This window comes from Tympanuchus pallidicinctus, unplaced genomic scaffold (genome assembly GCF_026119805.1).
Source record: "Tympanuchus pallidicinctus isolate F22 unplaced genomic scaffold, pur_lepc_1.0 scaffold11, whole genome shotgun sequence".
In the NCBI taxonomy this organism is placed as follows: Eukaryota; Metazoa; Chordata; class Aves; order Galliformes; family Phasianidae; genus Tympanuchus; species Tympanuchus pallidicinctus.
The window spans coordinates 8,388,351-8,410,381 of record NW_026294627.1 but is presented as its reverse complement, the minus strand read 5'-3'; the positions used below and the strand labels follow the sequence as shown (position 1 = coordinate 8,410,381).

Here is a 22,031-nt window from a genome sequence, read left to right as displayed (position 1 = left end):
TACCTTGGCGCAGTTATAAAATTGTAGACCAAGCACTGCTTCAGAGTCCAATGGCCTGGTGCCTTAGCTGCCAGGGCTAAGGATGTGATTCTGTATCTGGGCTGGAAATCAGAGGCTGGGTCAGTTGAGTACCCCAAGTGTTTATGCTTTGTGTCACTGGAGATATCCTAGAATATCCTGACTGCAGGTCCAGAAGGGCATGTGCCTTCACAGGTGTCTATAATATATGCTTGCCCATAGGGACATGTCCTCTCCTCCCCTACCCCCGCCCCGCCCCTCCCCTCCCCTCCCCTCCCCTCCCCTTCCCCCCTCCCCCCCTCCCCTCCCCTCCCCTCCCCTCCCCTCCCCTCCCCTCCCTTCCCTTTCCCCCCTCCCCTCCTTCATCCCATCCTCCCCTCCCCTCCCCTCCATCCCCCCCTTCCCCGCCCCCCCCTCCCCCCTTCCCCCCCTCCCCCCATCCCTCTCCCCCTTCCCCCCACTTTCCCATCCCCCCTCCTTCCCTTCCCTTCCCTTCCCTTCCCTTCCCTTCCCTTCCCTTCCCTTCCCTTCCCTTCCCTTCCCTTCCCTTCCCTTCCCTTCCCTTCCCTTCCCTTCCCTTCCCTTCCCTTCCCTTCCCTTCCCTTCCCTTCCCTTCCCTCCCCTTCCCTTCCCTCCCCTTCCCTTCCTTTCCCTTCCCTCCCCTTCCCCCACCTTCCCCGCCTTCCCCCCTTCCCCCCTTTTCCCCTTGCCCTCTCCTTTCTCCTTTCTCCTTCTTTTTATAAAATAGATGCAATAACTGAGTCACCTAGTGGCAAAAGAGCACAACAACAGACTCAGTGGGGAATTGGTCTTGATGCAATTTCATGCTTGCACAATGCTTCTTGTAGACACTACACATCAGCAAAACCACCCCAGCTTCAATTACATTACATATATTTTTTCTCTAGTCTTTTCCATCTCAGTGTGTAAAGTTCTCACTTACATTTTGTCCTACAACAACTGCTCCACATCCTTCTCAAAAGAGTGGTGATGCACTGGCACAGGCTGCCCAGGGAGGTGGTGGAGTCACAGTCCTGGAGATGTTCAAGAAATGTGGAGATGTGGCACTGAGGGATGTGGTAGATGGGCATGATGGAGTTGGGTTGATGGTTGGACTGGATGATCTTGGAGGTTTTTTCCAACCTTAATCATTCTATGATTCTATGAAATGAAGATGTGCTGCTTTGTATCTCAGAAAGCAGTGCCTTCAGTGGGTCAGCAGTAAATCTCCTTTCCCCGCTCCCTGGGCTTATTTTGATTATTATTGTAGGTTTAGTTCAGACAGCTTTGAACAGACGCAGTCTCAGCCCTATCTGCTGCATTAGCCTTGGACCTTGGACCTAGAACCTAGAGAAATATGGACTATTTTCATAACATAGCATATCAGACAAAATATAACATTTCCCCTCTTTTAAGCCAAGCTCATTACCCCTCGCATCAGTGCTCACTGGCTATTACCAGCAGTAATTCCTGCTCTCTTATTCTCTACTCCTCACAAAAGAAAGATTTAAATATTTTCTGCAGAAAGAGGAAGACAGAAAAACTGCCACTTCTCAGCGTTTTGGGTTTTATATCTCTGTTTCTTCTCTTGCAAAGGACAAGAAACAAATACTGAGCAGTTTACAAGGCAACACTAATCTTTTTTTTCTGTTGTTTTTTTTTTTTTTTTTTTTTTTTTCCTGTGACTATCAAAGAATATAGCCACCAATCCACTATCCATACCTAGGACCTAAATTAAACAACAGAAAATGGCTCTAAATATACCAGGATTGGTATCTTTGAGTGTATTTTTTACATTCACTTTGGCTGCTGGAATTTGGGCTTCGTGGAAAAGCAGAAAGGAGCAGCAGAACCAAAACCCAACTGAAATGGCCATCGTCGGAGGCAGGAATATAAAAGTTTGTGTTGGATTGTTTACTGCAACTGGTAAGCTTTCTTAAAGGACCTTTAACATTCTTCTTAAAACACATGCACTACCCAAATCTGGGGGCCGTTTTCTTTTCAAAGCAAGTTGCCTTTAATGTCAGGGCAGATTTTACCTGAGTGTGGCTTTAAAGGAGTATGGTTTCATGAATCATTTTGGGATGGATTCTTCCAAACCTCTTCACACTGAGCAGAACCTCATGTTTATGTAGATTAAATTAAAGAGCTTAATTTAGGAGTTTAGTTAAGAGCTGGAGAGTTTAATTTAAGAGTGCCTGAAGAATGTGACACTTTTCATTAAGGAAGAGTGTGGTCTTAATTTTGAACTAGTTTCTGTTATCCAGCATTTTTCTCCTGGAACAAACCAGTTGAAACAAACTGTTCCTGGCATTGAGCACTGGCTGGGAGCTACAAGGTGAAGTTCCCCCCCCTTCCCTCCCCACTGCCCTCCTCTTCCATTTTCTCTTCTTGCTGCTTGACATCACCTGAAATTTGCTTTTCTGCCTTTTTTTTTTTTTTTCTCTTTCAAAGGCAGCTCAGGTGACATTTGTCTGAGTAAGATACCTAAGTCCAGGCTGCAAGTTTGCTCTGCTAACTGCACTGCCTGCTTGCATTTCCTTTCCTAGTGTCTGCTTCATTACCAGTGTAAGCAGCACTCACGAAGGACAGCCTATCAGCCACAGCAGAATACCAAACGCGGTTCTCTTTGTTCTAGCAAAAGTCTTCCAGTGAGAAAAAAATGAAATGCAGGATGAGCATATTCGGATTGCCTTTAAATACCTGAACACTGAGCTTTTCTGTGAATGAATTCTTTCTGAACTCAGGAATTATTTAGAGTGAGACTCCAACAGTTACCTTCCCTCAGCAGGTGTGGTGAGCACTCACTCTGGGATGAGATTTGTGTCAGAAACTAGGAGTGTGATTATCTGCTTGTATAAGAAAACGGTTTATAAACTCTCTGTCGTACAGGACAAGATGAAGATATGCACCACAAGATTTACCTTTGTGTCTTTCATGTTTGCAGCCACCTGGGTTGGAGGAGCGTACATCAATGGCACAGCTGAAATCGTCTATCTGCCTTCCAAAGGACTGCTGTGGGTCCAAGCGCCTGTGGGGTTTGCCTTGTCCCTTCTTATTGGTAAAGAATTCACAGAGTAATCAGGAAATAAAACCAAATGAGCACATTAAGTTGTGTAACAGAGTGTAAAGTACATTTTAAATGTGATTTTGTTCCTCCAGTTTCCAAAAAACCCAGAATAAGCATTGATGATGCTGCTTTCCAAACAGAAACATAAGGAGTCAAGATAGCTCACAGCTGGTGTAGAGCTTTGTCTGCTTGGAGCAATTTACGCTACAGAAATCTCATCTGATAATTTTGGGAACCTGTGGATATGTGAATGCCACTTTTTACCATAGTCTGTTAGTCACAAACTACTGAGAGTATCAGTATCATCTGATTTTTTTCCTTTGAAATTTCTGTGTGATGAACCTTTGTGATTTTGCCACTGAAGCCTTATCTCAGGGTGAACTGGTGATGTGTCCAGCTGTGTCCCACTCAACAGCTGTTCACAGCTTTGTTGTAACTGAGACCCTCTGGTTTCTGGTCCAGTCAAGTCTGCTGTTTTCTACATCTGTTCCAATACCCAGAAATTACTGAGGTTCTTGCTGAGATTGAGGTTTCTTCCAGTCCACAGTGAGTTATACCATAACTCTATGGACACTGGAAGATTAAAGGAGACCGGTGCAGACCTTTGCACAGGAATTTCTAAAGGAACAATAACCTTTATTCTCAAGTCAGAGAAAAGAGTCCAACTGACGTGAATATGAATCAGGCTTGGAAATATACTGCCAGCATTTCTTACGTGAGCAATTCTTACTAATGAAACTGGGGAGTGCAGGTCTAATCCTGCAATCTTTACTCAGGTCAGTAGTGCCCAGACAAGCAGTTCTGTTGGCTTCGGGGTTAGGCACAATACGTACTTTTTGGTTTTAATGAGATGGCTGTATGACTGAAGACTAATATTTAGATGAGGGTGGGTGAAACTCAGCTCAGTGCACAGATTAAAACAATATAATTCTGGGAAGAGACAATGAAGACACCTAAATGAAAATGTAACCAGGAAAGTAAGTTATATCAACTTGTTGCATCACATGGACAAGGACAGAAGTTCATCTATTTTTAGCCAAATATTCAACACCTCTGACATTTTCCATGGGAAGCATTTCAGGAGACTGTGTCTCGGGTTGGTTGGTCATTGGAGATGAAGACAGACCAAGTCTGGATAGGTGTGCTCTGAGCTAATTTCTGAATTTCTGTTACAGTCTATGGAAACGTCCTTCATATGCTCAATGAATAAAGATTTCAACTCAGTCTTAAATCTATAGAATCATAGGATTGTTTGAGTTGAAAGGGTCATCTAGTCCAACTCCCCTTGTGGTGAACAGGGACACCTACAGCTAGATCAGGTTGCTCAGAGCCCCGGCCAGGGATGCCCTAGGGGTTCGTGCCTGGATTCCAGCAGCCACTCCTGAGACATGTACGAGTACCAAAAGTGGAGGATCATATCTATCAGCTGTGGATGTCCCTGATGACGTAGAATCTCTCAGATAGATGAAATCCCCCATTTAAGCAAGTGGATCATTTCCTTTGCTGTATCATTCCATAGGCTCCGTTAAGGATGAATTTCACACTCACTATACAAATTTGAAATATATTCAACTACTATAGCATTCTTATGCTATATATGTGCAAAATTCTATTAAAATGTAAACTCTTCTGATAGGTGGTTTCTTCTTTGTAAATCCAATGAGATCCAAGAATTACATGACAGTGATGGATCCCCTTCAGGAAGTATACGGGAACATGATGGGAAGCTTACTTTTTATTCCTCCACTGCTCGGAGAGGTGTTCTGGTTTGCAGCTATCCTGGCATCTCTGGGTAAGTAACAATTTTGCTGTTATATTTATTGAAAATCATATGACACAAATCACAGAGTGAAGTACACATGTGGTAATTGAGTTGGACTAAACTGTGGAAAGCTGTGCTTCATGTCTCTTTTTCTGAGAGGAACAAAAATATTTTCAATTTCTGGAAAATATTCTTTTAGATGGCAGTATCCACAATACTGTAACAGAAGGTTCTGGCAATATGATTTAGTACCTTCATCTTGTCTGTGGGAGAAAAGGTGCAAGGAGTCAAACTGACTGGGCTAAGGCCATGCAGCAAGGCAGCAACAGGAAGGGTACATGGGCTCCCCTGGGTCCTCACTGCATGCTTTCTGCTAGATCATGCACTGCTCCACCAACATGGCGTCCTGACTTCAATGGCATGATGTATCCTTATTTATTCTGTATTCTACATGTAAGAAATATCCATTAAAATACTTGACTGCTGTTCTTGTCTGCAGGAGCAACAATGAGGGTCATCTTGGATATCGAAGGCTCTTTAGCTATCTCTCTCTCAGCATGCACAGTCATACTCTACACTCTACTGGGAGGCCTCTACTCTGTTGCATACACAGATGTCATCCAGTTGGTTTTCATCACCCTCAGCCTGGCAAGTCCTGTGCATTTCTTTGTTACCAGGTTCCTAACCAAGGGACAAAATCTTTCTCTTTTCAGCATGTCTTCGTGAAAATGATTTGATCAATATTATTTCTTTATCCTCTTCAGAACAAGTCTCCTGAAAGGTCTTAAAATCCTTATGCATTTTAGACATTGCTGACACAAGTTGTTGGCCTTGCTGGATGACAAGCTGCTCACAAGTAAGGTCAGCAGAGCTCATCCAGGACAATCTTGGCTGGAAATGAGAGAGATTTGTCTACTGAAGTGATTCATATACTTGATGATGCAGTGAACCAGAAACATGTAGATTTAGAGTAAGGAAGGTGGGGAAAAGAAGACTCCAAATCTGGGCTTAAGGTTATGTAGCTTTATATTCCACATGGATTTCAATGTCTGCATAAATTTTCCTAGAAATTTTCAGGATCCTGAAGAAATGTTAAACTATTTCAATTTCTATCCTAGTTGGTCTGTATTCCCTTTGCCTTGATAAACACTGCAACAGAAAGTATTTACTACACTGCAACTCATAAACATTACCAAGACCCCTGGATTGGAAAAATAGAAAAACAGTATCTTGGAAGGTGGCTGGATGACTTCTTCTACCTGGTATGGAATATTTGCTTGGACAAGTGATTCGGAGAAGTAATTATGTGGGATTTTTTGTATGGGAAACTTATGGACTCTTCCAGTAGTACTAAAATGCACTGGGCAGGAGCAGAATGAGGTATAAAACTTTCTCTCAGCCATTCTACTGAATGGACTTCAGCACACTGAATGGACCTGGAAAAGCCAGGGCTTAGCTCTGAACAGGAAAGGAGGGATAGGGAAGCATCCTGCACCCATGTAAAGGAATATACCTCTTGAGTAAGACCATGCAGACAACTAATTCTATTCCTGACACAAAATGAGGCACTTCCTACCACCTGATATCTTGGTTTTTCAGCCTCAATAATGTGCTTTTAACATATTTATGTAAAATTTCTTCTATCTGAAAAAGTCTATGAAAACAGCTCTATTACAGGTCATCACCATGGTGCCAAGAATGATGCCATTGGCTCCACTGCACAACTCAGCTTTTGAGCTACGAATATAGCCAGGACTGCAGTGGGTTGTTACAATCTCACTAGATTGGCAATGTGAACACACAGAAGCTTGGCTTTGCTTGGTGAGGACAGAATTCTCAGATTTCCTCTGATGCAATTTATGTGTTAAGCAAGTGAAAATAATTATTCACATTTTATTATGATTTTTTTATGTTACACTCTAGTTAACTTTAGGCAGATTTTGACAAAAGTTGCATTCTTAAAAACTTATCTTCAGCAAACTTTATCTTCCTCTGATTCTCCTTTACCATGGCAGAGAACCTATTTCCCAACTTTCTCCACCTGCAAAAGCTTTAACCTGTTTTGATCAAAATTTCACAACCATTGCAATTAAAACAAAGGATGCCCTCGATGAGAATTATTCAGCCTCAGTGACTAAAGCTGGGAAAGTTTATGCATTTGAAGAGAGGGTTTAATAACAGGAAAGATTATCAACCATCTGAATGAATAGATGATGCCGTATAGCAAGCAGGAATCCAGTAATTACTACTCTTAACATCTGAATATTTCAGGTGCTTGGGAGCATCCCATGGCAAACTTTCTTCCAAAGAGTGCTCTCTGCTGCCTCACCCAGCCAAGCAAGGTTCATCTCCTACCTCTCTGGACTAGGATGCTTTTTAATGGCCATCCCCCCCGTGCTCATTGGTGCAGTTGCAGCATCAACAGGTAAAGCTGAACTATTTGTATCTGAATAATGAACATGTTTTTTGCCAAAGCTGTTTAAAACAAGGGATAAAAAAGCCCTGATCAAATTTCCTACTAATGCATGCCAACTGCCTAAAAACCCATTATGGGAGATGTGGCCACCAAGCTAGAAGTCTGTACTAGAAATGTAGAGCCCTAGAGACATTTAAAGCACCCCCAAATCTGCCTAGAGCTATTTCACTGTGGTGAAATGATTTTTCATGCACATTGCAGTGAGGAAAGAGGAAGGCAGAACCATAAAACATTGTATAATCTGGTTTTCCTAGAAATGTTATGCTTGCTTCTCTTAATGCCTTCTGCAAGTGAGACCCAGTAGTACCACTATAGATTGCTTTTGATGTTCAGGAGAAAATCAGCTTGAATGAATCAAGTTCACTTCCATAAACCCTCAGCCCCCACCCAGAAGAGTTCAGTCCTATGTTGACTGTGAGCAGAGTTAAATAGCAGCCAGATCACTGAATATTTATAGAAATCAATTGAAATTCATCAGTCATTAAGGACATCAGAGCAAAACTTCCTTCTCCTCTGAGAGACCTCTGATAAGTGAAGTCCAGAAGACTGATCTTCAAACATCCCATTCTTAGAAACATATGAAGCACAGCTATTTCTACTGATGTTGCTGGTAAAAAGGAAAAACTTTGATCTAGTAAGAACTGCAGCATGCTTAGAAAATCACAAGAGATCATAAGAGAATACAGCAAATGAATACAAGTCCAAAAATGCTTAGCAGGCTTCAGTCCTTAGCCCTGCTGTGACTGGTTTCTATCGAAAGAAATGTCAATGAAGGATCTGTTGTGAGCTTTTCTTCTTCTGTCTTAAAGATTGGAACCAGACAAGCTATGGTCTTCCAAGTCCACTCGAGAGAGGAGAATCCGCTATGATATTGCCATTTGTTTTACACTACCTGTGCCCAGCATACATCTCCATTGCTGGCTTGGGAGCCATTGCTGCTGCTGCAATGTCTTCTGCAGACTCAGCTCTTCTCTCTGCTGGCTCCATGTTTGCTCACAACATCTACAGAAAAATCTTGAGGAAAAAGGTACTTTGTTACAGCATTCAGCAGCTTTGGTGTCAGGATAGATGTTTTTGTTTCAGGATAGATGCAAACTTAGTCTGCACTGCCCACAGTTAGAAGTGACTGTCCTTCAGCTGCTGAGTTGAGCTCTGGAGGCAGATTTTGAAACAGAGGTCAGGGCTATTCATAGAATCACGTCCACAGAATGGTTTGAGTTGAAAGGGACCTTAAAACCCATCCAGTTCTAATTCCCTGGCACAGGTGGGGTCACTAGACCAGGCTGCTCAAACCCACATCCGATCTGGCCTTGAACACTTCCAGAGATGGGACATCTACAGCTTCACAGTAACCTGTGCCTTTTTTTTCAATTCAAAACCGCTACCCCACTACCACTCTGCCACCTCTCCAACCTGTCCAGGTCCCTCTGGATGGAATCTCTTCCCTACGCTACGTCAACCACACTATGCAGCTTGGAGTCATATCCTCAGCAGGGATACAAATACCCACAGCAGTGAGCTTTGCTCTTCGTAAGACAACTGAGAAAAAAAAAAATGACCAAGATATGAACGGAAACAGCATAAAATCAACCCTCAAGATTAGAGGGTGCAGCTCCACTGTGCGCTGTGGGAGCCATGATCTGAGGGGAAAGCCGAGGCGACGGCTGGAAGCAGTGAGGCCTGGGGTGGGACCCAGTCGAGGGCAAGGCAGTGCTGTGGTAATGTTACAGTCTTCTCTTTTACAGGCTGCAGACAGGGAGGTCTTATGGGCCATGAGGACCTCCATGCTGGTGTTTGGGGCTGGGGCTGCCAGTCTGGCTTTTTATTCCAACTCTGTCTACGACCTGTGGTTCCTCAGCGGGGAGCTGGTGTATGCCCTGCTTTTCCCACAGCTGTGTTGTGCCCTCTTTGCTCCCCGTAGCAACACGTATGGTTCGGCTGCTGGTTTCTTGGTTGGACTCCTCCTGAGGCTGCTGGCAGGGGAACCTGCCCTGAAAATCCCCCCCATCATCTGCTATCCAGTCTGCTCCCTCCTGGATGGGTCCTACATGCAGCTCTTCCCCTATAAGACATTCACCATGCTTTTCACTTTGGGGACGATCATTGCTGTTTCATATTTGGCTACACTTTTGTTTCAGAGAAACCTTCTTCCCCGCAGATGGGATGTTTGCAATGTCCTGGGGGAAACCAGCACTCACACCCCTCTGCGTCAGATGGACAAACAGACGGGTTTGCAAACTGTGCCATTGGAAGAGAATTGTGATTAAATGCGGGACCTTGAAAGGACATGGTGCATTCAGCAATTAGAGTTTGGCACTGCTCTTCCCTTTGCTTTCTCTAGTAACAAATTATTTAAAGTTCTCACGAAGTAATAAAGACACACTCCATTCATGCAAGGAGAATGAGTGAGCTCAGAGTCTGCCATGATTAAAGGCACACAGTGATGGGGCATGATCTTGTGGTAGTGAGCAAGGGGCACCCTGGGCCCAAGTGTTTGCTTTAGGGCGTCCCTTGTTTCCCACCTGAAGGCAAGGCTACCAATCGTGCTCCAACATTTATGATGTTCTCAAGTCACGTAGATTTCTCACCTCAAAAGAGACAAATTAATGCTTAATAGATTGAGCACACTTGATTTAAAAAAAAAAAAAGTGCATAAATCTGTTCCCATTGAAACAGGTGTTCCCATCGAAACTTTGGTGTAAGTTTTCCAGGGGAGGGGTTCAGATATAAAACAGAGATTACTGAATGCCATGTAATCTCCGCAGAGCCAATCAGTGATATTAGTTCTACACTAGTCTTTGTATTATTTAGGAAGCTCTTGCATACACTTCTCCCCAGCTGTGGTCTAAGGTTATACCATCCGTCTAGTGCAACATGGTTCTGGTGAGGACATCCCTTCTTATATGACCTGGTCTGGAAGAGCAGATGAGCAAGATCACAGAGCCATAGAATCACAGCATCATTCAATAATTGAATGGTTTGTGTTGGAGGGGACCTTAAAAGCTACTTAGCACCAAACTCCTGCCATGGGCTGGTTGCCCTCACCAGCTCAGGCTGCCCAGGGCCTCATCAGTCTGGTCTTGAGCACCTCCAGGGATGGGGCACCACAGCTCTCTGGGCAGCTGTGCCAGGGCCTCACCACCCCCATTTGAGGGCCTAAATCCACCCACCACAGCCAACAGAACTGGGCAGCTCCTCACCACCAAACCTTCCTTTGAAGGAAATTGTAGGAGCTGCTGTGCATGGAAATGCCTGGCATGGGAGAGAAGATGCATACTGACATATCCTCAATATCCCACAGCAGAGCAGCTGATGGCCAGCTGAGTGGAGAGGATGAAAGCAATATGCTATTTAGTGAGCTGCTTCCAGCACACACTGTGCACATATACAATGAAAAGCAATGCTGATGCCACCATGCACTCCTGTGTCACACTCTTTGAGGATCCATGTGCTACTCCCATTTATATCAAGACATGGTGCAGCGGCCTGGGACAAGAACTGGCAGCCCTTTACTCTTAGATACAGTTTCCTGCCCTCCACAGAGAGCACCCTTTAAAATACCTTCCCCAGTGTCATCCTCTGGAAGATAGAAATCTTGATGCTCATCAGAAAGATATCATATAACCTTCTGCTTCACCCTGTTGTTGGTAGACACCTGTATACAGCAGTTCTGTTGATATGCTTTGTTAAACCCAGTCCACAAGTTCATTCCTGTATATCTAGAGACAGCGTTTAATTAAAATAGGTGTTTAGAGAAAGGAAAAACAGCTGTTTCGAAAATTAAAAGCCCCAGGCAGTTACCCACTGAAATCTTTCATGCTCTAGTGATGTGAGTGGGAGTATGTGAGGTTGTACTTAGCTAAGGGAGACACCAAAGCTATCATTACCATAGCGCCAGAAGAACTGGGCTGCTGTTAAATCACAGTTGCTATATGCTATTTCCAGCATACTCTCCTGATTTAGGGATGACCTAGTTTGGGTATCCAGACATCCATCTGTGTAGAGTATGTGGAGCAGACCAAAACTTACAAAATGCACTTGCATAAGGGCACAGACCTCCTGTATGGCCCAGTTGGAAACAAAACTCCAAATTCCTCATGTCAAGGTAAGCGTCCTAACCCTGACCACCCTACCCAATGGCAGTGAAGGGTGAATGACTAGATCTGGACATATCTTTTCACCACTCAGGCTGTCCAGAGAGGTGGCAGAAGCCTCATCCCTGGAGACACTCAAGGTCAGGCTGGATGGGCACCTAATCTAATGTAGGTGTCCCTTTCATTGATGGGGAGCTGGACTAGGTGGCCTTTAAAGGCCCCTTCCAACTCAATTCTGTGGTTCTGTAATTTTATGACATTGCTGAAGAGCGTCACCACCACAGTCACATCACCACCACAGCCACATCACAGCCACAGTCACATCACCTCCTGACATCACCACAGAAAACTCGCAGTGACTTCAGATAGGAATGCCTTGGTGCTGCAGTGGGGTACCTGGCACACTCAGCACATGCTTTGCCCTTACAAAGCTCCTCTGAATTCAGTACTGCTGAAACACACTCTGCTGTGCGTGGAGAGACTGAAATGGCTAAGATACAATTACTGTAACTCTCCTGAATGTTTACCATTTTTCATCCTTATATGACTCCCTCCTCAGAACATTAAAAGGAAAACATTCATCAAGGTCAGGCAAAGTTTTGAAAGCAATTAGCTGCAAGTAAAATAAATATAAAAGCAATTCCAGTCTGTACTTAATGACAAAGTGCCTCGTTGTTCCAGTCCAGCACAGCCAGTGCCTTTTAGGTACTGCCAGCATAGGAGATGTTGACCCAGCACACACGAAATCATTCCTCTCACAGATTGATGCCTCCAGTTCATTTAAGTCCTTTTTCTTTGCCACCTCTTTGTGAAAAAAAAAATTGCCTGGGGCCTGGGGGGTCCCAGTGTGCCCTTCTATTTGTGGATTTACTACCTTTGTATCCTAGATGTGTGCATGACAAGATGTCTGTACAGCTCAGGTTTTCATTAACACAAATGATATACAGCTCAGTTTTCCTCTGGTTTTGCTGGGAAATGTCTTTCTTCAGCACCAAACAACTTCAAGAAGAGTCAATATTTTGTTTCAGTTCTTTGGCCAAATGGACAAAGAGGATTGGGGTTCTTTGTTTTTCTTCTTGGATCAGTCTGTGTTTTTCTAATATTTTATTGGTCTGTCTGTCTAACTCACAATCCTGAAGCACTGAAGGTCCAAGATAACAGAAATCCAGCTTAGCTTGCTGCATGTCCTTGTTTACAAAAACTGTCAAAAACTGGGGAAAAAAGGCTGGATTGGTCTGGGTCCCTAATGTGAAAATAAATGTGACAAGGACTCTTCAAGGCTCAAGGTTTCATTGCAGTTTGTCCATGACAACAAATAGAAAGATTATAGAAATGGAGAAAAGAAGTTACAGATTAAATTAGCAGCTGGATTGGGTTTGGGTCAGCTGCCTTAGAGCAGATTAAGAGCCCTTTGAACACTGCTTCTGCTGGACACTCCATGGGACAGGGAAAGGATGCAGGGGCTGAAATGCTAAATGACTGTTGGAGGAGGTAATCTTAGTGGTCTTTTTTTTCCAACTTCATTGATTCAGCAATTCTATCATTATGTGAAATGCATCAGCAAGGGGAAGCAGACCCAGGCACCTATGTCAATTAGTGGAGTGAATGCAATCAGGCCATGGGGGATGTTAGAGCTTGCATAGCCCACTAGAATAGCAATGGAAGACCACAGAAGCTCAAGGAAACAAATCTAGTTCAATCTCAGCGTGATCTGGAGTGAACTGTCTCCAGAGTGGCAGCTGAGTTTTGGTTTGGAAGAAACTAAACAAGATAGAGACTTTTTACACAGTCTGACAGTGATAGGACAAAGGGAAAGGGTTTAAAACTGAAAGAGGGAAGATTTAGGTTATATGTCAGAAGGAAATTCTGTACTCAGAGGTGGAGAGGCCCTGGCACAGCTGCCCAGAGAGCTGTGGTGCCGCATCCCTGGAGGTGCTCAAGGCCAGGTTGGATGAGCCCTGGGCAGCCTGAGCTGGTGTGGGGCAACCAGCCCATGGCAGGGGTTGGAACTGGATGGGCTTTTAGATCCCTTGCAATCCAAACCTTTTTATGATTCAACAAGTCTGTGATTCTATGGTTCTAAGAGTCTACGATTAATACACTGGCACTCAGGCAAAGACAACAGTCAGTGCCCCAGGACCTGGGAATGAACTGAGAGGATGAAATATTTTCAGCAAGTGGACTTGGAGCAACAAATGCCAGTACTCGGGCAGTATGACAACATCTCCTGGCAGGCAGGATCCCATGTGATGCCCAGAGGCTTCTGTTGCCTTGGGCTTCATTGGCTTTTTTGGACTTCACCTTCTGTGGAGCATCTGGGCTGCTATCAAATGGCAATTTGATTAAGAAGCAAGAACAACGAAAAAATCAGTGCTTTGTACATTAGGTAAATTAACTGATTAACTGAAAGGTCTTGAAATGTAATTACAAGCAGAAAATCATCATCCAGAATCTCTAGTGAGGTTGATTCTCGGCACTACACTATTGAACTGCATTTATCAGTGGCTGAGTAGGCAGTGAAATGCAGTCCTCATGCTGTCCTCAGCCAGCAAACAAATGTGATGCATTTCATTATGGGCTAAAGGACAGTCCAAAACAGATGACTAGAGCCAGATCAGGTGAATCGAAGCCCAGTGCTCAGTACAGATACTTGCTGAAAGGAAGCCTTGAGTGGTGCAACGAAATGTAACGTTGAAAGTTATTTGGGATGAATCACAACAAGAGCATGTTCCTGTTGCTTTGGTAACATCTCTGACAGATAGGGCTTATGGAAAGATCACAGAATCCAAGAATGGAAAGTTAAAACTAAACAAATTCAGAATACAGACAAGAGTCAGCTTTGTAAACTGTAAGGTCCATCGAATGTTATAAATGTTAGAGCAATCTGCAAAGGATTGAGATGGATTCCTCATCACTGAAGATGCTACAGTGTAATGGGAAGCCTTTCTGAAAGTTGTGCTCTGTTTTAAATGGAAGTTTATTCAGGAGAGATCTGAATGTGGTGTCCAGCCCCAAAATCAGATCAGCGAATACCAGCGATGCATTCTGTTCACCCTCACTACCTGGTTACTAAGTCCAAGTGCAAGGAGCATCTTGACATAGAATCATAAACTGCCTTAGGTAAGAGGGGACCTCAAAACCCACCCAACCCCATCCCCTGCCATGGACTGGTTGCCTCCACCAGCTCAGGCTGCCCAGGGCCCATCAGGCTGCCCAGGGCTTTGAGCACCTCCAGGGATGGGTACCACAGCTCTCCAGGCAGCTGCACACCTCACAGGTACCAAGAGTAACACACATGTCTCAAAATGAACTCTTAATGCCTTAATGAGAAGTGGTGGTCATTTGAGTGTTCCATTTGCCATGGATGGCAAAGCATAAAGAAAAGAAGGCCTTTAGCAGCATTGCAGTCCCTGGAGACAACACAGAGATTGTGTCCTGGAACAGTTCAAAGAAATTAATGTCTCCTTAACATGAGTTCATGCTAACTTGCCTGCAGTCTGTAAATGATTACTGTTCAACCCCATAGGGGTAGAACTAGAGTAAGATCATTGAAGATGCCTGGGCTGTATAACTTCTTCATCAGGAGGAAACTCATCTCTGAACACATTTATCTGGGAGTAGGATTGTGAAAATAGTGGAAATGAGGCTGAAATCTAACCCATGATCTCTGTCCTTGGGTTCCTCCCATTCATGCAATTAAAACACAGCTTCTCCACAGGTCTACAAGAAGTTTTCAGAAAGCAGAAATCAAAAACAAAAACAACTGAGGAACATGGTTAGTGGGCATGGTGGGGTGGGTTGACTGTTGGATTAGGTGATCTTAGAGGTCTTTTCCAACCATAGTGATCCTCTGATTCTAACTTTGCAGTGGAGGTAATGTCTGACATTCGGGTACTGTTGAAACCAACAGCAAAACTTACAACTAGCTGGCTGGATATAAAACTTGGTATTTCTAGTTGGAATTTCACTGTGGAGCATCATCATGCTCTTGCCATGTTGCTTCTAAAGCATGTATAATGTCTGAGAGCCCTTATCCAAGTGTTGTCTATGACAACAATAAAACACTCATGTAGAAAAGGATGTTTACTGTCAACAAGTGATACCAAAATTCACTCAGACAATCCTGCAGGCTGAGTCAGTGTGGGAGAGGACCCACCATGCTCTCTAGGAGCTGAATGTCACCATAGTCAGCCCCCTCTGCCCTGCACAACTTGGAGAATTGGGTTGGTTTGGAATTTGGAAGGTTCAGGAGGTGATGTACAATAGAGGCTGCGCTCACTGCTGCCCCTGCTCTGCTGTTGTAGGTGAGAGAGCCCATAAGTCAAGTCTGGGTCTGTGAAGTTTTATTTGGACCACAACACTCTTCATACCCCTCTGGTGTGAGTGGCAGGCAGGGATTTTGTCACTGCTCAAAACTGAGGAGTCTCATTCTTCAAATCAGGTTTTGAGAGTGTACTAAAAAGTCAGGATGACTTAAGACTCTTTTCCCTTAAAGCCTGCAGCTCTGTCATGTCCTGTGAGATGTGCCCTGTTGTGCAGTGCCAACGTTCTCACCTCCTCACTAAATATTTTAGGGACAGATTTCTTCCAGCTCCCCACTCTCACACCTCAGATGCAGAGGCTTTGATAATTTACTCTCTAGCACCACCTAAACGCAGCTCCGAGCAACAGAAACCAGCTCTCCTTTACGGAGCCCAGAGGAAGCCCGGCCAGTGTCCTCACCAGGAGGCACAGGTTGCCACCATGCGCCACATCGTGCCACTTGCTGGATAGAAGTGTACCCCCCAAAATCTTTGAGGTCCCTTCCAACCCAAGCCATTCTACGATCCTATGCCTGCAGTCCCTCCCCGCTTACCATGCACCATGTGCCTCTGCTGGGAGGTCCACTGCTGACTGTGATGGCATGCATGACCTCCTCCACCAAGCACAGCACACTCCTACAAATTAGAGGCAAAAAATAAATGAAGTTTTTACCTCTGGAATGTTCACGGCAGTCCTTAAGTTCTTCCCACGCACAGGTTGAGATGGGGAGCTGGGGCCACAGCTCTAATTGTTGTTGTGATGTCCATGATGAATCCACTCCCTGTGCATATACAAGGGGCTGAGCTGGGGCTGCCCTGGGTTACCCACACTTGCTGCCACAGCAGACACCATAATTACACCAGTATACTCAATCACATCATTATTCAAAAGAACACATGCCTAAAATGCTTCAGCAGCCATTCTGCAGGGCTGGATGAATTTGATTTGATTCACTTTGGTGCTGCCTATTCCCAGCTTCTCCCACATGCCCAGACAAGGGCAGTGAGGCCAGGAGCACTGAGCACAGCTTGCTGGGGAGCACGTGGCACAGAACTTCTGCAAGCTCAGAGAGCTAAACAGAATGATAGACTCACAGAGGCATAGAATGGCTTGGGTTGGAAGGGACCTCAAAGATCACCAAGCTCCAACCTCATCATAAAACAGGTGGTAAAAGGCTTCCGCTTTTGGCAGCTTGGTTAGACCAAGTGAGGACACGGCTGTGCTGACAGAGCAGGTCACAGGACATCCTTTGCACCAAATGTTCACTAAATGAAATGGAGAGTTGTCAGGTGATCTGCATAAAAATACCTACTGAGATATTTAAACGGTCTGTTTAATCTAGACTTAGTTTAATCATGCTTAATTATTGCCTTGCTTAATTATAGCTCAGGCTTAATTCTTTTTAATTTCTCACCAAATCTGTGCATATCACTGCTCTGGCATCTCAGGACAGTGACCAGATTAGACAAAGGCAACGGGCTTAATCTCCTGAGACATCCCAGGGTTTGTGATGACAAAGTGCTGGTGTGGTAATGGAGAGGAGAAAACCAAAAGTTGCAGGGAAAGGAGGGAAGGTTGAAGAGTCCCTCTGTGTATTCGCCCTTTTTTTAAGATTGTTTTCCTTTGGCATGCAGTGGATAGATGGATAGTGGATATCCCAAAAATATTTACACTCCTGATAGTGAATAATACAAAATCACAGAATAGAATCACAGAAGGTTGGAAAAGACCTAAAGACCATGCAGTCCAACTGTTCACCTCTCACCAGTATTCCCCACTAAACCATGTCCCTAAGTACTGCATCTACCCTTTCCTTAAACACCTCCAGGGATGGTGACTCTGCCACCTCCCTGGGCAGCCTGTGCCAATGCCTCACCACCCTTATTGTCAAAACTTTCCCTTATATCCAGTCTAAATATCTTCGGAAACGATTTGACGATTCTTACATGAGACAGAAGCTGCTTTTGTATCTTTATTTGTGTGGTACCACGCTAATTAGGCTCTTTGCTAGATAACACACAGTAACCTCAGACCTCAGATAATGCTGTTATGTGAAGGGTTATATGATTACTGACCTTCTGGTGTCATGGCCAAACCAGAACATAAATATTGTTATTTCACCACAAACATATTGTTATTTTCCTGGTATTACCTTGTCTTCATTTTCTGTTTTTTTGTGGGGCTAACATTCCACAATAAATGAAACAGACACCCAATTGTTCCCTTCCATCCCACCTCCCCAAAAATGTCCATACTTGCTCTGCATTTCCCATTTGTTGGGTGAGAGCTTTGCTGTTGAATGAAAATCAAGATAAGAAAGAGAGCACAACCTGCTTGTGGGATTTTGGAGCTGAGCCCAGGGAAAAGAATCATGAAATTAATCACTACAAAGGAATCAAATTCTTGAACAGCTTTAGATGAATCAAACAAGATTTTGAAATATTTACCAACTATTAATCTTGATGATGCCTTATGCTGCTTTAATTTATAGAGCTGGGCCATAAAATCTGATAAACAAGCCTCCAAACGGCACGTGTACATCTCTCTGGGTGAGATGGTGTGCCTGTGTCACCAGATGCCCACCGACCACATCAGTCTGGGTATCCCACCTCAGCAGCTTTGGTAAGAGTGATGCAGAGGTGCAGCCCTTACCTTCCTTCAGCATCTGGGACCACCCTGATGGCAGGTCACAGCATCGCAAAATCTTCAAAGTTGGAAAAGACCTCTAAGGTCATCAAGTCAAACCATTGACCCATCCCCACAGTGCCCTCTGAACCATGTCCCTCAGGGTCACATCTCCATGTTTCCCAATGTCCTCCGGGCAACTGTTACTGCAGTGCCCATGTCTGTGCTGGGGGCTAAAAGCAGGAGGAGAGGGGTGCCAGCTCCTCAATACAAGCAAGAATCTCTTCTAATCTAGCAGAGTGTGGGTATGTTTTTAAGGACAAACCTGCCTTGGTGGTTCAGTGGCTGCTTCTTGGGATGAAACTGTTTCTCCTGGCACGGTTTGTAGGGTACAAATCACATCTCACTGTAATGGTTTTTGTCCCAGTGTCTTAAACATCATCTGCAGGTGCGTGAGTTGGACCAAGAAGAGGGAAGGAAGACAAGGGTGCTCAGTGGCACTGCAATCACCCGGACATCCCTGCTTGAAGTACTTTGATTTGATAAATGTTATTTCCAAATGGGAAAAAATCTGTGCTTCCTCACATATTCATTTCTATGTCATTCAAAGGTGAAGTTCACTTTGTTTCTTCTTTTCCTCTATTTTCCTCCCAAATCCACAGACCTCAAACCACAGAGAGACTCAGCTCAGATAGCTCAAATAACAGAGGAATGCTGACAAACCAGCACTGCCCCGAGCCTCTCCTATTGCAGCTATTGATTCATCAGGGGTGAGAGAAGGGCTTTTTGTCCCAAAACATCTTCCAAAACAGTAACAGACAAAAAGAAAATGTTTAGACATAATGAAGATTTGGCCATTTTCTACTTTGAAGGGCTTTTTTCATCCTCTGTGGAAGGAAGGAGCGTTTTTTAAGACTGAAATCTCACCATCCTCTCAATGAATGTCCTTCCCACTTCCAAAAGGACAGAATAAGGCAAGCCTGGACCACTGACAGCATATGGAGGAGGGAGCAGCAGGAAGCTGCCTCTTTCCCTTGTTTCTCTGGCACACGGTTCTGCTGCTGCCCAGACCTCCCCACCAACTGCTTCTACCAAAAGCATCTTGAAGAAACACAGAGCTGACCCTCTGACCCTGCAGTTGCAATGTCATCCCATCCATGGTGATGTTTCTTTTCTGAATTTTCTCTGGTGGTGAAATTGCCTCTTACATAAGGTTAGAACTGCTGTGCATTTTTAACACTGGGGAATTTATTTTTTTGTTTTCGTTAGCAAAAGGCAAGGTCAGGCCTTTGTCTTCTGTCCAAAAACACATCAAAGGAAAAGGGTGAGTAAAAAAACACAACAACAACAACAAAACCTCTGTCTAAAGCATTTCAGAGTACTCATGCAGCATATTAGAGAGTAAAAAGAGCTTCCTGGCTCCTATCTGACTGTTGTTGCAGTTGTTAATGTGGTTTTGTTCCATTATTAATGACACCAGCAGAAAAAATCAGACCTTGCAGACAAACTTGAGAGACTCTCAGAGAGCAAAGCGGAGAGGGGAGCCCTTAAAGCAGGGGAAATAAGTGAAGGGAAGGGGGAAATAAAATGAATACTGGAGTTAATCATGCAGCAGTAAAGCTCTCCAGGTGTCTCTGGCTCTGTATGGATGGTGAAACTTTCACAAAGTCTATAAATCATTCCCAGAGCTGGCTGCTTTAAGGGCACTTTGTAATTAAACATGAAAAACTGCTTACTTACAGCCTGTGCTTTATTGTTTGATATGCTTGTGCTCTCTAGAACTGCTGCTTGGAAAAGTGATTAAATCACACCCAGAAGGGCAGCACTAATGGATGAAACCTCCATAACCCTGGGCAGCGTATCATTCCTCCATCTGAATGCAGCAGGACAGGATTTCAATAAAGAGCTTAGTTAGGAAAATGCATGATGAATATGCCGAGCTAAGTAATCTCAGCATTAATGACCCACTTTACAGCTTTCCTGTAAAGTTTCTCTGGTTTAGCTGCCACATCTGCTAGAGCTCTCCTACTGCATTTTGGGTGCTGGGGGTGACCGGGGCTACTGATCACCTGGGCTTGCCACAACTCAGGCAATCCAATCTAACTCAGGTTAGATTAGGTTAGATTATTTTAGATATGTTAGATGTTAATAGAAAACATTATATGAACTCCTTGAAGTCAAACAGTTTGTGCCAGGGGCTACAAACCACTGCGTTCAGACACCGCTGAGAGCATGAGTGGCTTTTCTAAAGCCTTTAGAGCCCTTAAGTGATGCTTCTCGTGCACTAAACTCACAGAACCATTGAAAGGTTTCAGTTGAAAGAGATCTCAAAGCCCACCCAGCCCCAACCCCTGCCATGGGCTGGTTGCTCCCAACCAGCTCAGCTGCCCAGGGCCCATCCAACCTGGCCTTGAGCACCTCCACGGATGGGGCACCACAGCTCTCTGGGCAGCTGGGCCAGGGCTTCACCACCTTCTAAGTACAGAATTTCTTCATAGCATCAAACCTAAGCTTCTCCTCTTTTAGTTTAAAGCTTTTTCCCCTTCTTCTATCGCTATAAAAAGTTGGTCTCTTTTCTGCCTGTAAGCTCCCTTCAAGTACTGGAAGGTCACAATGAAGTCTCCCCAGCACCCTCTCTTCTCCAGACTGAACAAGCCCAACTCCCTCAGCCTTTCTTCACAGGAGGGGTGCTCCAGCCTCAACCCCCTGCAATTTGGGAGAGCAGATTGCGATTCAGCCTGGGCACAAATCAGCCTGGCCCACACCAGGCACTGCAGAGCTCCTCAAGCCATCCAGCTCACAAGGATGAGGGATACTGAGACAGAAGGTGAAAACTCCTCCACACACACGGTTTGCTGAAGAAGTTGGCACTTGCCAACTTTAAGGCAGTAAATCCTGTGAGCTGCTGAGCTGAATATTGAGAAACTCCACAAGGAATTGGGGCAGAAGCAACCAGGCTGAGTTTCCTCCTTGACCCATGTCCTCAGCAGCAGCCCTATGGCCTGGAATCTGATTAAATACTTCCTTAATACTGACTATTTTCTCATGTACTGCAGGGTGTTTCTTGAGGCACAAGTTTGGTTGGTTGGTTTTGGTTGGTTGTTTTTTCGTACTTCAATGTTCAATAATTTTCCCTCAAAAAAGAAGGAACAAAAATGTCTTTGCTGTTAATCATTGATGCTGAAAACAAACACCCATTTCTTATCCCAAGACTGAACACTTGCCGTATGCTGCAAAGCCAAAACTTCCACTATCTGGGAAGCACTCATGATCTGGATTTCAACTTCATGACTGCCACCTGTCATCAATAGAACAGATTAAATCACTGGAACCAGTGTGACACATTTTAAATTACAGTTAAATCCATTTTATACAAGCTCTTGCCCCATACGCTGCCAAAGCAGGTCATTGAGCCAAGAGCCCAAAAACAATTTAATAAAGGCTCAAAGAAATGAATAGGGATAATGGCATAAAGTCACATCGCCATGAGACCTTCAATGCTTTGAGGAATAAAACTGCTATGAAGAGATGGGGTCAGGAAGAAATTTGCCACTGGGGTCTCCTGGGGGAAGGACCCCCATCGCTTTTTGCTGTAATATCATTTTCAGCACAAGCACAATGCTGGCTTGTTCGAGAGAAGGGGAAACCACAGGAGCAGCTCAAACAGATGTTGTGAACTTTGTG

General features: G+C 44.4%; 1 protein-coding gene and 1 long non-coding RNA gene across 2 annotated transcripts; one reads left to right on the top strand and one right to left on the bottom strand.

Annotated features, from left to right (window-relative positions):
* Positions 1 to 812: 812 nt before the first annotated feature.
* On the bottom strand, positions 813 to 17,271 carry LOC128074660 (uncharacterized). Its single transcript, XR_008203258.1, has 3 exons — positions 16,276 to 17,271; positions 2,943 to 3,072; positions 813 to 1,365 (listed from the first exon to the last, which is right to left on the bottom strand). It is a non-coding gene; the product is annotated as an uncharacterized LOC128074660 (long non-coding RNA).
* On the top strand, positions 1,363 to 12,682 carry LOC128074591 (high affinity choline transporter 1-like). The gene is made up of 8 exons (XM_052670600.1): positions 1,363 to 1,944; positions 2,966 to 3,079; positions 4,725 to 4,880; positions 5,350 to 5,498; positions 5,969 to 6,112; positions 7,122 to 7,275; positions 8,136 to 8,353; positions 9,072 to 12,682. The coding sequence occupies exons 1-8, from the start codon at positions 1,767 to 1,769 to the stop codon at positions 9,591 to 9,593; spliced, it is 1,635 nt and encodes a 544-aa protein (XP_052526560.1). The 5' UTR covers positions 1,363 to 1,766; the 3' UTR covers positions 9,594 to 12,682.
* Positions 17,272 to 22,031: the final 4,760 nt, after the last annotated feature.

What these genes read in the sequence shown, in the direction of transcription:
- LOC128074591 (XM_052670600.1), top strand. Translation starts at nt 1,767, where the DNA reads ATGGCTCTAAATATACCAGGATTGGTATCTTTGAGTGTATTTTTTACA. An exon ending in TGCCTTGTCCCTTCTTATTG is followed by an intron (nt 3,080 to 4,724) that starts GTAAAGAATTCA and finishes CTCTTCTGATAG; the next exon opens with GTGGTTTCTTCTTTGTAAAT. An exon ending in TGCAGTTGCAGCATCAACAG is followed by an intron (nt 7,276 to 8,135) that starts GTAAAGCTGAAC and finishes TCTGTCTTAAAG; the next exon opens with ATTGGAACCAGACAAGCTAT.